The sequence below is a fragment of the Podarcis tiliguerta genome, assembly GCF_965153285.1.
Source record: "Podarcis tiliguerta genome assembly, chromosome: 1".
NCBI lineage: Eukaryota > Metazoa > Chordata > Lepidosauria > Squamata > Lacertidae > Podarcis > Podarcis tiliguerta.
In genome coordinates, this window is record NC_139534.1 from 22,776,109 (window position 1) to 22,792,264 (window position 16,156).

The 16,156-nt window shown below is 45.2% G+C and overlaps 3 protein-coding genes across 5 annotated transcripts in view; all 3 read left to right on the plus strand.

The window, feature by feature from the left end:
- Positions 1-16,156, plus strand: part of HOXD10 (homeobox D10) — a gene marked incomplete at its 5' end in the record, with an annotated part of 24,042 nt that continues 7,886 nt past the window's right edge. Inside the window, one exon of one of the 3 annotated variants that reach the window (XM_083412232.1) lies at positions 1-128. In XM_083412232.1, coding sequence (XP_083268358.1) covers positions 112-128 — 17 coding nt within the window. Of the gene's footprint in view, positions 129-4,542; positions 4,547-10,200; positions 10,305-16,156 lie in introns of those variants that run through there. The other 2 variants (XM_083412233.1, XM_083412230.1) reach the window with 2 other exon arrangements.
- HOXD9 (homeobox D9) overlaps positions 4,115-16,156 on the plus strand; it is a 24,979-nt gene continuing 12,937 nt past the window's right edge. Inside the window, exon 1 of the mRNA XM_083411876.1 lies at positions 4,115-4,292. Coding sequence (XP_083268002.1) covers positions 4,223-4,292 — 70 coding nt within the window. The 5' untranslated portion in view covers positions 4,115-4,222. The remainder of the gene's footprint in view (positions 4,293-16,156) is intronic.
- On the plus strand, positions 7,558-10,023 carry HOXD11 (homeobox D11; the record flags this gene model as incomplete). Its single annotated transcript, XM_083413068.1, has 2 exons — positions 7,558-8,690; positions 9,788-10,023. Exons 1-2 carry the CDS (start codon positions 7,925-7,927, stop codon positions 10,021-10,023), a joined length of 1,002 nt encoding a protein of 333 aa, XP_083269194.1. The 5' UTR covers positions 7,558-7,924.

Here is a 16,156-nt window from a genome sequence, read left to right on the forward strand (position 1 = left end):
TCTGGAGCCCTGATTGTTAGATAAAAGTGTGGTGGGGGGGGAGCAGAGAGAGAGAGAGATGGGAGGTGTTTGGGAGCAGAAGATGGAAAGATCTTCGCGTTTCTTCCAGGAATGGAAGGAAGATGGAGGTGACAAAACCGCGGCTGTGTCTGCTTGCCCTGAAGCAAAAATCTGTGTGAATTGAAAATGCTCGAGGGGTGTTAGGCTGTTGGGCTCCCTGGATCTTTAGTATTTCTCATGCAGATTTTGGTGGGGAGCGGTGAAGATGTTACCGGGGTCTTATTTTGCGCGTGGCGGTGGGGCCTGCGCGGCAGTGGGGAGGGCGGAGGAAGCCGCTTTTCCTAGTGGATCCCGTTCAGGGTTCTTTGTCCCTTGACAGCGAGGAGTGGCTTCACGACTATTCTTGCCTTATTGCTTCGGTTTCCAGACGCAGGCATTGTCGCTTGGTCTCACACCACGATTGCTGCACTGGAACTGAAGGCGCCTCCGCCACAAGCAAACGGAGGGCATACTTGTGCACGCGCGTGTGTCCACGCGCCTCCCGTTGCAGTCGCTTCCAGAGGGGCCGCCCTGCTAGCAGGGAGGAGGGGAAACAGAGTGACACCTTAAAAACGACCATCTGTTCTTTATGCTTTAGTTGAGATTCCTGCGTTGCCGTGGGTTGGGCTAGATGACCGTCGGGGTCCCGCTCTGCAATTCTATTATTCTATGACCACCTTTTCTTAAGGCAGTCCACTCTCTTAACCGTTCGCCAGATACAACACCAAATGGGATCCTGAGTCCCAGGAGATTTCACCACCATCGTTATGTAGGACATTGGGCGCACTTCACAGAAACTTCTGTCTTGCCAAATAGTCTGGATTGTTGTCTTGCCGGTGTCACAGGTCCCTTTGTTCCCCATGTGCCTTCCGCCATGCCTGAGGCGCACCTTTGGCACCCAGTCTCCTTCTTATACTCTCTCTCTCTCTCTTTCTTTCTTTCTTTCTGTCTTTCTTTCTTTTTGGCCTAAGTCTGAACACGACTTAGGCCCGCGCCTCCAAAGGCTTATCCAAACATCTTCGCTTCCTTTCCCTACCGTCCACCCTCCGACACTCTGTCTGCCATTTGTGGTTTGTTTCTGTTTTGTTCTGCCTCCCCCCCCCCCCGCCCCAAACTGCCCCTCGCCCCTCTCGCCGGCTGCCCTTGGCTCAGCGCTCTGTCTCGGCTGCTTGCAGCCTTCCTTCCTCTTTAGCTTGACTTTGGCCTTGTCCAAAGGCTGCGCGCAAAATAAAGGGAGGGAAGACACAAAGGAATCAAGGATGCGACTCAATCGGAATATCCTCTGCTCCATCTCGGCCGCCTGTTTCCAGCCCCTGCTTTCACAAACACTCACGCCACACATCACAAAACAAAAAACTCCTCGCCAAGCCAGCAAGTTTTTAAGCACAACTGGCCAGGGATCTACCTTGGGGACTGTTTTTCCTTTACACCGTGATTCTATAGGCACACACTAATGAAGCTTATTTGAGTGGAGGTTGTGGTATAATTTCACATTCATCTGATAACTGTGTTTAATAATAGTTTTCTAAGAGCCAGAGCAGAGCGAGAGAGTATTTCACAATTCAGACGCCTCGAATGCGGAAAGAAATATATTTCCCCACAAAGGATAAAATGAAATTTGTTTTCCCTGATCTTCAAATTAAATCCTTGATCAGAGATTTGTTTTGATCCTTCACGCTTCCAGATCTCTCCAGAGCTAAAAGCGGGGCATTAATTCATTCACACACCCACACCCCGCAAATGAGGAATTAAAACGACGTTCATGTTTATTATCTACATTTTTAGTCTTAACTAGATGTTTACCTCCTTCAGATGTTTCCCAGCCAGGCATGGTTTTGAGCGGAGATGTTATTTAACTGTAGATGGCCGTAGCAGTTTATCAGATGTGTTAAACAATTTCCATTTTGCAAGGGGGGAAATGCGGTATTTACAGTGCATTATTGTCTTAAAAATGATTATCTACAATTCCCCCCTTTTTTTTGAGAAGTCTGAGGCGATAAGCATGGTTAAGAAGGAATCGATATTTTTAAATATCTGAATACTGCTATAGAGAAAAAGCTAACAGATAACTTTTTAAAATATAGATATATAGATATAATTAAAATAGGATAAATATTTAATGATGCCTCAGAATAACAATGATGGTTATGGAATGACTGGGAGCTAATGATTCTTTTCCAATTATATGGTCGACTCCTTTCCATCTCTATTCCCAAATTTTTCCCGTTAGACAACGGAGGCCACAACAGAGCTGATTAGGTAATCAAGGTCTTGTTTAGTTTTCTAAGTCGCTAAATAAATGTTTATAAAACACAGGCTGAATTAACGAAAATCAATCCTACGAATACAACCAACTTCCTTCCATGTTGAGATTCTTTTCGCTAGCATCCACAGGCGATTTACCTCGCAAATAGCACATCTGACCCAAAAGCGAAGGGCGTCCTTTAATGGTCCTCTTTTTTATTATAATTATTATTTTACTCTCTCTTTCACTAACTCCTTGCAAACACCAGGCTCAACGGTTGTGCAAGATTGCACCATTAGCGGCGGAAAATATAGAAATGGCGATGCGTTCTTTATTAAGTTCATTTGGTTTCCAGTTGTGGATGATTATGGACTTGCCATTAGTATGTGTGAAGTGAAATAAAATGAGTGAGAGAAAGAAGCAGTATCGGTATATGCACATTATATGTAGTGTGTCCATGTATTTTTTTAATTAAGCCACCGAAATAAATATTCCTGTTATTTACGTGTTCAAAAAAAACGACAACTGTTGGTTCCGAGGCGTACAAGCACTCAAGACACACAATGGTCGGTAAACTGCTCCAAAAATGCATATCATTGGAGAAGCGCATTGCGACAGATACTATTCGCTCGGTGTCATGGCCGCTCTAGGTAGGTCGACATCATATATGCCTGTATATGTGACTGTAGCTAGGGAAAAGATCTTAGGAACTTGGTAGGTTGGGGCTATCTTGGAGAAATATATATATACAGACAGGGTCCTAGACATTAGATTCGGAACAGTTATAGCTGCTGTGGATAGAAACCTGAAAATGGCGACAACCACATATGAGTTAGCTTTGTATCTGCGCATCCTCACATGCCGATCAACTGCAATTTACACGCTGTCGGAATCCATAGGTAAATTGCCCATGATGGATTCCGAATGGGGTTTGCACCCGGTTCCGATCCTAAGCACGTTTTCTGGGAAGCAAGTCCTCTTACAGCAGGGGTCAACGCGATGCTCATGGAGGCGTGCGAGCGCCGGTTGGCATCAGGACGGCTTCCTCGGAGGTAAGTGTGCGTAGGATTGCAGCGTTACTTGGCCTAGAGCTTAATCTTGCATTTATTTATTTATTTGTTTAAATGCTTTGTGAGGGGCATCTCAGTTAAAGCTCCCATCCTTGACCGGAAGGATAGAGGACTGCTGTTCTCTTTCTGTTTATCGTACACAGAAAGAAATGGTGCTGCTGTAAATGACCCGCGTTCAGCGTTGGGGTGTGTATGTACGTGTGTGTGTGCTTGTGGTGGTGTGGTGTGTATGTAGTGTGATGCGATTTGGAGGGTGGGGTGTGTAGAAAATAAGGTTCTCTCTCTCTCTCCCTCCCTCTCCTTCACACACACACACACATCCCCAACATGATTGTATGGCTTCATTAGCGACACACATGTCGACATACATCTTCCTCCTGGAGTCAATCCCCAAATCCGCATCTTGTTGGCGTCGCGGGGACGAGTCCTTCGCTCTGATAGGCTAAGCCGGGGGTGCTTTTTGCAATGCCTGGGAGTTTGATAAGGCAAAAGGAACGTCCCTCTGATTGTTTTAAATGGCTCTGGGCGCTTTTGTGTTTCCTAAAAGAGCATAAATAATTAAAGTTTGGCAGGGAGGAAAAGCTTTCTTGCAGAACTGTAGTGGCCATAAATGAAATGACTCAGAATCGCTTCTCCAGTCAGGTTTTACGAGAGCTGCCAGACAGTGTCTGTTCACGTTCTCCAGATACTAGGGGCGCCATAACAAAGTTAAGGTCAAGTTAGTGTCTTATCTTGGGTGGCACAAATATACAGCACCTTCTCTCCGGGCGGACCAGGCATATTTTGCTTCTCTCTCTTCCGCGCCCCCCCCCCCGCTCCGACACCGTTATGCCAGCCGTCCTAATTTTTCACGGACGCTTCTTTGGAGATGTCACTCGCAGTGGAAAACCGGCTAGTTCCAGGAGGCAACGACGACAGACCTTGCAAGACGCCGAACGGTAAAGCCACCCTTCTGTGCTATGTTGCGCGTTGCGAGGCGGGCGCGGCGGGGTGGGGGGGTGTTGGTTTGCTAGTTCCCTGGTTTGAAACGCTACCGCGCCGGATCGAACAAGGCGACCCATTTTGAAGACGCGTCTGTGGAAAAGTCCCAGATTTCTCTTCGCGTCTTAATCAGGGTAGGAATCCTTGGGCGGCTCAAGGACACCGGATTCTTCTCTTTTGCTGTGGTTTGTTTAATAGGCATTTCCAGACTGTAAGTGGTCTTTTGCAAGAATCGTGGAGGGCGTCTTTTTCTCCCCCCCCCCCCCGCTCGTTTCCTTTTCCTTATTAACAAACGACCACCGTGTCCTTGAACTTGGAATGGTGGAAACTAGTTGCCTCCTATCCAGATATGTAGCTGATTCAAGGGTTTTTGAAAAGGAGAGGTGAGGTGGGGGTGGGGGTCGACAGGATGCTGGTTATTAGCTTTATGTTGATTTCCTGTGGTGTGGTTACTGGAGGGTGCGTCGATGGGTGGGGGCGAATAAGGGGGGAAATCGTCTGCTTTTGGAATCGTCTGCTTTTTCCGCATGATCCTGAGGCGCTTGGTCTGGAGGATATATTGGAGACAACCGCGCAAGCGAGAAAGCCTTTGCCTCGCTCCATTGCGATAGGAGACGCAGGGGCCATTTTAGCTGCGCAGTCAAGATTTGGGAGGGGAGGGGAGTCCATTCATTGCAGCAAAACCTAAAAGCAAGCATGAGCATTCGAAAGAAAGGAGGTGGAACTGTGTCTGGCTAAATGGACATTGGGTGGTGCGGCTGGTTTATGCCCGGATCTGTTGCGCAGGTTTGGTGTGAGCTTGTGGTGGTGATTCGTGGATGGGCGTCATACAAGCAAGGCAACCATGGTTAAATGGTGGACACTCGAAGGAGATCTGGATACCATTTGGGCATATGGTCTTCCCCTTCCTTCTACTTCCCCACCCCTTTTGTTTTCTTTTTTTCAATTGGGAAAAAGGTTCATATATGGGGAAGCTGGGACTGGGCTTGGTTAGGCTTTAGAGATGAAGGCATTTCTCCTACCTTCTCAGCTTCCTTCCTACAGCTAAGTGCAAAAGAGGGCTTAGGACTTGTGAGTCACTGCGGATGTCAATCAGGAGACACCCTTGTACAAGATACTTGGTCATTTGGGGGTTTGTCGAGGACATCAAACGAATATGTGTCGTTATGTATCCATATAAGCCTCTCATTAATGTAAAACAATATAACAAAGTATAGTATATAAAAATAATATCTCGTACTTTCTTCCTATTTGGGAGGTGTATTTTGTGGGAATGTTCTGGGGTGCAGGAGAAGATATATTGTGAGATTATATCCTACCTTGTGCTAACAAGTCCCCAAAATATCAGCAGATGTGTGTGTTACACACATATCTTCACACACACACTGCTCCAATCCTACACCTATTAAGCTGGCTCGAAAGCCCACACTGAACTAAGGCTTTTAAACCCGTCTGACTACGATTAGCCTCGTTGTTTTAATTCGCCTTCCTGCTTCTAAAGGATTGAATGTATAGGACGTTACAAGGTTGAGACCGGAATGCGTGGTTTTTTAAAAATAATAATAAAAAAATCATCCCCCCCCCCTTCAGAAAGTCATATTAGATGGCCTTGAAATCCAATTTCTTTCGAGGTTTTTTGGTTTCTTTTTCGTGCTCCTGGCCACGGTTCATAAGAGAAAATAATTTCCATCTCATTTTACTATCAGTATCTTGGATCTTAGATGTCTCATTTTACTATCAGTATCTTGTATCTTAGATGTCGCCTTTATCTTATTTTATTTTTATTAATAGCCCTCAGTAGTTGGGGAGTGGGAGACATGGATTTACAGTCTTTAGTAAAGCGACGGTGTTCTTGTACTGTTTCGACTAGGAGGAGAAACAAAGTTGTGGGGTTAAACTTGACATTGTACTACAGCCAAAGGAAAGAACCGGGAGGAAAGAACCGGTCTTCTGTTATTACCTGTTGTCAGAAGAAATGTGCCTCTTCTTCCGTGGGGATTCTCGGAGTGTATCTGATTTAATGTGTCCTCGCTCATTTCATGCGCCTCGAATGTGTAGAAGAAGAAGGAAAGGGAGGAGGGCGAGGGAGCGATTTCAACCGCACAACCGCGAGGTGAAGGTGCTGTGTGCGGTTCTGTGTTTCGGAATTTAATTCTCAAATGCTGTGTCTTTCCCCCGTCCCTTCCCCCTTCAAGTGACATTGAAGCTGCGGTGTGTTTCTGCGTGGATCTGATTGTTGCTTTTCAGAAGGAAGCGGCTGTGCTGGGGCAGTTGCCCCACCCTAAAATGTCTGATGCAGCCGAGGGTTCTGTCAGTCCAACAGGCGCTCGGAAACGAGGCTCACACTTGAAACGCGGGTAGTGGTGGAAGTTGATGCCTATATATAAGACTCTGCATCGATTAGACAGATAGACCTAGTCCCCATTCCATATTACCTCCCTCCCTATCTCTTTCGCTCTCTCTTTCTTTCTGTCCGGTGCAAAATGATATCGTGAAGTAGGGAAGGGAAGCTAGCAACAGAATTTCGAGCTGGAAATATTGCGTTATATTAAATGAAACAGGGCAAACGTCCTGGTTTTGCTATATGATACTCTGGCTGGCTAGCTAGCTATCAAGCATTTGTGTGTGTGTGTGTGTGTGTGTGTGTGTGTGTAAGAGAAGCAACAAGCTCCTACATGCTTTTTTCTAATAAGGAGAAAGGATGCTCCAATCAGGGTAAATATTGGCGGTTGCTTTGCAAAGTCTGGAAAGCGAGAGATATTCTCCCTAAACACCTTCTTGGCCCTTAAGCCTTTCCTGACTGCATTTCCGGTGACTGTTTGTTCTTGTTCTTTTTATAGGAATGCAAACTATTCCTGTTTGTGTCTCAAACCAGGGCATGGTGTCGTAGGCTTTGTGTGCTTGCCTCTATTCCAGTTCTGTGGAGAATTTTGCTAGGATATATAGGTCTGGGCTGTGCATGTGAGATGTGTGCGCGCAGGAATCTGGGCAAAGGATGGCATTCCCAGGTGATTTGCTGCCCTACCTATAGCTTATCGAGACTCCTGGTTGGGGAAAGGGGGGTGAAACGGGGGGAGGAGGAGGAGGAGGGGAAGGGGAGTATGTGTGTGTGTGTGTGTGGAGTTTGGGGAGGTGGGGGGGGGGAGAGAGAAAGAGCTGGAAAAGGTCCTATTTGTCCAAACCTGTGCCTGTTTTGCGCGTGAGAGAGCGAGAGAGAGCGCACGCGTGTGTGTGTGTGCGAGCGAGAGAACTGGGAAGCTCTCGGAAGAAGGGCATTCTTGGAGGGAAGGAACCTCTGGCGAAGGCAGGCGGGCGAAAAGGGGAGCCGTTCCTAGATATAAGGACATTTCTACCATCGCCTGCCGTCACGTGACATAATTACCACTCGAATCAATCAAGATGAATTGCACGTCAGCACACGGTGGGATTTTTCCCCCCTTGGTGGTGGCTGCTCCTGCCCAAAGCCTCGCGCGCAGATAGATGGGGCTCCTCCGGCTCCCACGCGCTGGCTCGGCTGCTGCTGCTGCTGCCGCTGCCGCTGTCTGCTCGCCCTCGCCCAGAGGCAGCAGCAGCTGGAGGAGGAGAAGACATGAGTGACTTTGACGACTGCGGCAGCCACGGGGCATCCAGCATGTACCTCCCCGGGTGCGCCGCCGCCGCCGCCGCCTATTACGTCTCCTCCTCGGATTTCTCCGGCAAGCCCCCGTTCCTGTCCCAGTCGCCCTCCTGTCAAATGACTTTCCCTTACGCCTCCAACCTGCCTCCCCATGTGCAACCGGTGCGCGAAGCGGCGGCGGCGTTCAGGGACTACGCGGGAGGCGGCGGCGGCGGCGGAGGTGGCGGCGGCGCAGGCGGCGGCGGCAAGTGGCCCTACCGAGGCGGCAGCTACGCGCCCAGCAGCTACTACGAGGAGGTGATGCACGGCAGGGACTTTCTGCAGCCGGCCACCCGCAGGACAGACGTGCTCTTCAAGGCAGATCCCGTGTGCGGAGCCCACCACCACCACCACGGGGCGGCCGCCGCCGCCGCCGCCGCTTCCGCAGCTGCTGCGGCCGCCGCCGCCGCCGCCAACTTCTACAGCGCAGTGGGCAGGAACGGGATCCTCCCGCAGGGCTTCGACCAGTTTTACGAGGCGGCGCATGGCGGAGGCGGCGGGGGCGGAGGAGGCACCCCCTACCCGGAGCCAGAGGGCGACAAGGGCGACCTCAAGCTCGCCAGCAACACTTGTGGCAAAGCTTCCCCGCTGCCCGGCCAGGAAAAGAAAGTGACAAGCGAGGGCAGCGCCGAGTCGCCGTCGGGGGAGGCCCGACCGGACAAGAGCAGCAGCAGCAACAGCAGCAACAGCAGCACTTCAGGTAAGAAGAGGCGCCCAGTCCGAAGAGCCACACGACCAGCCCCGCTTTCCCGAGCTGTTGATTATTTATTTATTTGTTAAGTTGGGGAGGCGGGGAGCGAGAGGAAAGCCAAAAATTGAGAAGGGTGGGTGGAGGGAGGATGGGTGAGTAGGTGGGTGGGGGAGAGGGAGGGAGGGAGGGAGGGAGCACGAGGCCACCACTTTGTCAAGCCCGAGGTCTTTTTTATGTGAGATTTTATAAGCATCCGAAGGGCTTTTATATATCCTATAAGGTTTCCCTCACCGTTGTAAAGCGTGTTTACGATAGGAAACCCATTGAGGGTAACTTATAGATGTTCTTGGAGGAGGATGTTAATTGTGACGAAACTGTTGATTGGGAGGCTGAGAGCTCCCAAAGTTTTGGGGAGGGGTGTTCAGACATATACTGGTATGTGATATATATCACATATATATATATATATATATATATACACTGTATATATGTATATGTATGTGTGTGTATGTGTATGTATGTATGTATGTATGTATGTATATATATATTCAGTGGGGATCCTGTCTGGGCTGGACTTGGGACTGACATCTGAGAGAAGCAGGATTCTTTTCCACAAACCATTCTACTGTGGAATGGGAGGGGAAAAAACCAGGGTCCCAATTGAACGGGTAGAGGTGTACTTTGCAAAGTCAGTTTCAAACAATTCCACTCATGCCCTTCTCTCAGTCCTGTAAATGGAGCTGGGTAGTATAAGCTTGGAATTAAGTCGATTATTATTATTATTATTATTATTATTATTATTATTTCCATCTTTTCTTCTTCCACCCACACCTTCCAAAAACCACTTTGACAAAGTTGACTAGCGCGAGGCAGAAAACTCCCTGGATGTCTCAGTGGTCGGTTTCCCAGGGAGTAAGGGAATAGTTACAGTAAAGTCCTTAGGAAGTGTAGCTATGCTTGAAAGTGTTCTGAGTGGGACAACATATGCCAGCTTCTCAATTTCTTCGTTCCTAATTTCCCCCTTCTGTCTCCCACCCCGCTTCCCTCATTATTATTATCATCATCATGATTGGGTTGTCTTTTTTCTCCCTTTCCTGAATGTCCAGCACTTCCCCAGCGATCCCGGAAAAAAAGATGTCCTTACACGAAATACCAGATAAGAGAACTGGAACGGGAGTTTTTCTTCAACGTGTACATAAACAAAGAGAAAAGACTCCAGCTGTCTAGGATGCTGAACCTCACGGATCGACAGGTCAAAATATGGTTCCAAAATCGACGGATGAAAGAAAAGAAACTGAACAGAGATCGACTGCAGTATTTCACGGGGAACCCCTTGTTTTGAGAGGACTAAGCGGGGAGGGGAAGGAGGCGAAGAAGACCTCCCTCCCTGTCCAACCTGCCACCTGAGTGCAAAAAAATTATAATAATAATCAAAAAAATAATAATCAAGAGGTTTACACGACATCCACCCTGCGGACAAGTTCCCTTTATTGTTATTTTTACTGTTTTTATTTCACCCATGCTCAACAGATCTGGTTCTTCCAAACAGCCCTTGTGTCCACGAGAGGTCTTGGGGCGCTTGGCGGAGAGAAAACCTCTAAAGGGGGACCAGAAACCGAGAGGGTAAATCCAATCGTCCATTCTAACCTTGTTGTGTGTTGTTGGAGTTTTGGGTTTGGGGGTTGTCGTTTTGTCTGGATTTCCACTCCCCTTCCATCCTCTCTCTTTTTCTTTGGTGAAACTACCCACCGTGTTGCTTTTTCTCCCTCCCCACCCACTCTTCTCCCTAGTTCCTGGCGGAGGCCGCTACTAGACCTCGAATGTAGATGGTAGTTAAGGAAGAAGCGCGTTATGAAGCAGCCGTGTTGGGCCCGCTTTCTGTTGGGTCTGAGATAGGAGAGAGTGGCTCCTCTCAACTTCCCCATTTATTTCGTTGTCGTTGTCGAAAAGGTGGTCATGGGCATTTGGTAGCTACCTTTACGCACACCAGTATAGAGAGAGATATCTGGTTTCCATTGCCTTTTTTTTGGGGGGGGGTTGCTTTTTAAAAAGAAGCAGCACGGGATGCTGTCTTGCTCATGTGAACAAATGGTTCCTAGTAAGGCTGAAGTTGCCCTTTACGCGTGCGTTATGAGCAGTGCCATCTCTGAAGGTCCATAGTCGGGTCCCTGCTGGTGTCAAGTGAAATCGACTAATAGCTGAGAGTGTGGTCCGACCCACCGTTATGTGCTCCCCCCCTGCCCCTACATTTCAAAGAAAAAAACCTGTTCGTTCTCTCTTTTTCCGCTATAATTATTCCATTATCATTATTATTCTTATAATTATTACTGTTTTCCCGAGAAGGGTTTGGTGGAGGTCCTCGCCTCTACTTTTATATTGCGCGACCTAGCTAGGCTGTTTACAAAACCTTGAACTGTCTAGACAACACCAAAAAAGGGAAAAAACCAGGAGCAACAGGAGCGGGCTTACGCAGGTTTTGTTATTTTTAGGGGGAAACTCAAAATGTCAGCCTGGGGGAAAAATATGTATGTAAATCTATGCCATTTGAATAAGTGGGAGTTAAAAGGATGTTGCTTTTAAAACTCTGTCTGGAAGATATCCTGTATTTTTAAAAAGCGCTATATTGTAAAGCGCATCCTGATCCGACTTACAGTGGATAACAGATCCGCTGTAGTACAAAGTTCTAATGAACTTTGGGGAGGCGAAGCGAACTAGCATAGCGACTTAGAGTTCCAGTCGAAACGAAACTTCCCACTTCAAAACTTGAACTTAATTAAGGATGGGTGACTGGTACTGGGATAAGGAGGGCAAATCTTTTAAAAGGTGCCTCCTGGTCTTCCACCCTATATTCACACACACACACAAAGGGACGGGAGAAATAATCTAATTAGCCACCAAGCTGCCCACTTTCCATTATCATTATTATTCTTATAATTATTACTGTTTTCCCGAGAAGGGTTTGGTGGAGGTCCTCGCCTCTACTTTTATATTGCGCGACCTAGCTAGGCTGTTTACAAAACCTTGAACTGTCTAGACAACACCATAAAAGCTCAGGGTCTAAACAGCTTAATTGGGTTATATTGTACACCTTCTGGTGGCAGAAAAAGAGATTTCCGCAACGAGCAATAAAGGAGACGAGTGAGAAAAGAATTTGGCTTAAAAAAAGGAGGAGAGCGGGGCGGGGGAGGGAGAAGCGGTGGGTCCATTTTGCATCAATTAAAAGGCCAAACTCGACGGATAAAATGAGAGCGAAACATATAAAGCAAACGTTAAGCGTCGAGGCTTCAGGTAGGCATGGCCAAAAATTAAAACTTGAAACTCTTAAGCAAGGAAAACAGTAAGTGTCTGCCTTTGAACTTCCAAAATGTCAAGGTCATCACCTTTAACCTTTCTGAATAATTAGGAGCCTTAAAGGTTCCTCTCTTATTTTCAACCACCACCCACTCTCTCTGTGTGCCTCTTCCCCCCATTTCTTACTTCCTCCCCCCTCTCTCTGGCTTTTCTCTCTCTCGCACACCCACCCACACACCACACACGCACACGCACACACACAAACACACTTCTTACTGCATAGCTATCCACACCCGCGAATCCACCACGTAGGTCTTTGGAGCGCTTCGACTTCCACTAGGAAATAGTTCATTTCATCAGTTCTTACCAGGGGTATTTGCAGAATTCTCCAGACTAACGCCATTGCAGTTTCTCCAGGCTAACAGCTTATTTGCTGTGAAACCTCTTCTAATTCCTCCTGAAACCATATTTAGAATTCTGTCCCTAGCCACCCTCCCGCTCCGCAAGGCATAAGCCACCATTTCTTCTCAAATTTTTCTTTTACTGTTTGGTAGTGATATACATACAGAAATCAGGTCAATACATTTTTTTTAATCCCAATAGATAAATAAATAAAGTCAAAAGCAACAGTTGCAACTCAGTGCCGCTAAAATAAATGAGAATTCGTTCATGGCATTCAATGTGACGCAGATTATCCGAAAAAGAACTGACTTGTGATATGGAGCCCATAGGACGTCCAAATAATTCAATTTATAATCTCAAGGCGCCTGAAAAAATATCCTCTTAACGTTATAGGAAAATATTGTGTGCTTTCCTGATGCCTTAAACTGTTTTATTAAAAAGGGGGTGACTTTCCTTACCATTTAATCTTCAGTCAGGAATGTACCCAAAAGGCGAATCAATTCAAATTCACCAACTACAGTTATCCTAAGACAACTCCGTTGGGTTTTTTTCTTCGAAAAAAGCTTTAATATATAGGAATAGAAATATAAAAGCTTTTTTTCGAAGAAAAAACCCGCAGAATAATGTCTCAGAAATGCAAGAAGAAAGCATGCAGTGTTTTTTCCAAATAAAAAATTCCCTGCATGCCGGACTGCTAAATTCCACAAGAGGGCGCGCTAATATTCCAGAATGTCTAATTGTCCTGATGTTCAAGTGTATTTCCACCACCGTCCCCAATCACCCTGCTACTAATAAAATATCTAATATATAAGCAACTATAAGTTTTCAGGGCTTGGGAAATGAGAAAATAGAGCATAAACAGGATTTATTAAACAAGTAACTCATGACCATGACATGAACAAGACGTATTTCATTTAAAAAAATTATTTTGGGTCATAATCTTTTACAATATGATGCATAAGAATTTTTTAAAAACTAGTAATTTTTTAGGACGGGGTAGTTTATCTCCTGGATTCCCTCAACAGAACGAAATTCTAATTGTTTCTCTTTCAGCGCAATCATAGCGCCCCAAGAATACCAATGTGATCAAAGCCAGTTTATACTTAGGTCGAGATTTTCTCATGAGAAGACCAACGCAGGCAGATAGTTCAATGTTAAAAAGAATGTGTACTTTTAATCAGTGGGAAAATGGGCTGCTGAGTATTTTTTTTTGGGGGGGGGGGTGCCTTTTCTCTAGAGATAGCTTTATTTACCAGAGAAGAGTCGGGTATTTTGCTTAGGGTGGATATCATTTCGTCACCTTGACCCGATATTGTGAAACTAATTTTCATTCTCCACAGAAAGGATACAAACGGAGAAATAATTATGTATTCCAAGGACCCCTAAAATGCTTAAAACAAAAACGGAACCCCTTCCACAAAAAGGGCATCTGATTTGGGAGATCTTAGTTGTCTCCGAAAACGCACTTTTAGGTTAAAAACACCAAAGATCAGAGTTGGTTTCCTCCGCCTTTCTCCTTCTGCATAATATGAACTCGAAATTTGGCATTGTGTAATCCAATAAACTAGACACATTCAAAGTCATCCCTACCAAATGAATGTAGGGCGCATTGTTTTCCAGTGGATTTTTTTTAAAAAAAGTATATATAAAAAGGAGTTCATTGTTACTCCAGTTACCTAGAATAGCCTTTCCGTCTGAAATAAACGGAAGTGTTCTGAAATAAAATGAAATGTGTTTTTTTTAAAAAACACACACCATTATGTTGAAACACAAATGAAATTAATATTTGCCATTTAAGATCCATAATAAACGGGATGGTGTAAGATGAATCTATTTTGGGAAAGAATAATGTAGAAAAGGTTAATGTTTGGTGTGGGGCTTTCCCCCACTGTTAAATTAACGCACGCCTTGTCAGACACCGCATGAAGACTAAACTACACGGTTAGAATTCTCCCTCATCCCCCCCTCCCCTCCCATTTATATTAAGACCTTGTTTTGAAAATTAAAAAAATGTAACATTGTGGTTGGGGCTATATGCGTATTATATATACTCTGCTCATTAAATTAGTTGGATATTTAAAATCTCGCCTTTGTTCTTTGTGGCACCTTCACGCACGTGTGATGGACCTGGGGAGGTGTGGGAATGGGAGTTCATTTTGGTTATGATTTTCAGCAATTTCCCAAAGCCTTTTTGATCTGAGAGTGTTAAGATGGCGCAGAAAACGTTGGCAATTTAAAAAAATACAAAAGTCTGTCTGTCTGTCTGTCTGTCTATTTGTCTGTCTGTCTGTCTGTCTGTCTGTCTATCCATCCCTCCATTCAAGGTTGCCAAATCTGCTAAAGCTTATGCCGTATTGATACTTCCATGTTTTAAATAACTGTAACTCAAGACTAAGGCCAATGCTATTGTATACAGTACTAAGTCTCTCCGGAGCTTCTAATTAATTGAGAGAGTAGAGGATGTATGCTGTAAAGACATTAACCTGGCCAGACCCCTTCTAGTAAAGGCTGCGAGCGTCTGAAATTGAACTCGTGCTTTTGTATACAAAAGGCTTATGATAAACAATGGACAAAACGTGAATCCTCTTCAGGGGAGTTTCGTTTATGACATGAATCAGTTGGTACATCTATAGATATCTATAGACCTAGATACCTATATAGCTATAGAGATGCATATAATATCTGCAGAGCAAAAATAAGGGAGGGCGTGCTGTTGATTTCTCCCTCATATCTCATGTAGTATAGTTAATATTAGTTAAATTATGTTCTGTACATTACCAAGAGCGATGGTCTCAGCACACATCTCCCTCGTCTTTTTAATCCAAATATTTGGGACGTTGTCTCTGCTCCGCATAACAACGTGAGGCTCAGAAAGCAGAATCATTTAATTGCTGTGTTATGATGGGACGAAAAGCCACGATATTGTATGGCACTAATTTCCTTTCTTAATTAAAAGGAATACCTTTCAGCGCCTCTGCTCTGCAGTGGTATGGAATGAAATAAACTGAATCAATGTGTAAACGCCTCCAGATTAAATAATACTTAGATGAAAGGAGGAAGGGAACATTTAGATAGGCTTCCAGGGAGCCCGTCTGAATGCCAGTCTTTTGAACAATATTTGTCAGTCCAGTTCAGAGTCCACAGCTGCAAAATATCTGCCCCCCCCCCTTTTGGGTAGTCTCCTACCCCTCCCCCATCCCTTTAATAATGAGAAGAGAATAAAACAAATTGCAGTTAGAAGAGGAAAAACTAGGAGGAATATATTTTAATAAGTCCCTACATACATTCCAAAACAAAGCCCAAAAAGGGCATCAAACGGCCAGGCACAAAAATGTCGAATAAATCTGAAGGATTAAAATTAAAGTTTAAAGTATCGACTTTTCCTCTCGGTTTTTATTTTCTATTATTTATTAAGACAGAAAAGGGGGATGTCAACATATATTTTACTGCAAATAGTAATCGAGTTATAAATGGAGCTTTTTTCGGGGGGTTTCACCCCCTTTGAAGAAAAAATATGGGACAGTAAAAGAGGAAAACCTTTGCATTAATGTAGATTGTATATCTCATTTATGGCACAATATTGATTTATTTATTAATGTTAATTACTACAATTCCATCTTAATATGATTTAAAACTGAAGTGGCGTTAAACACACAAGGTCTGAGTAACCCATTTCCCAATGAGATGTTTATTCAACCTTTAGATGTGTCACACAAATTTTAAGGTTTTCGGTTTTCAGTTCCATTGCCCACCCCACACACTTTAATATATTTGCCCAAGCC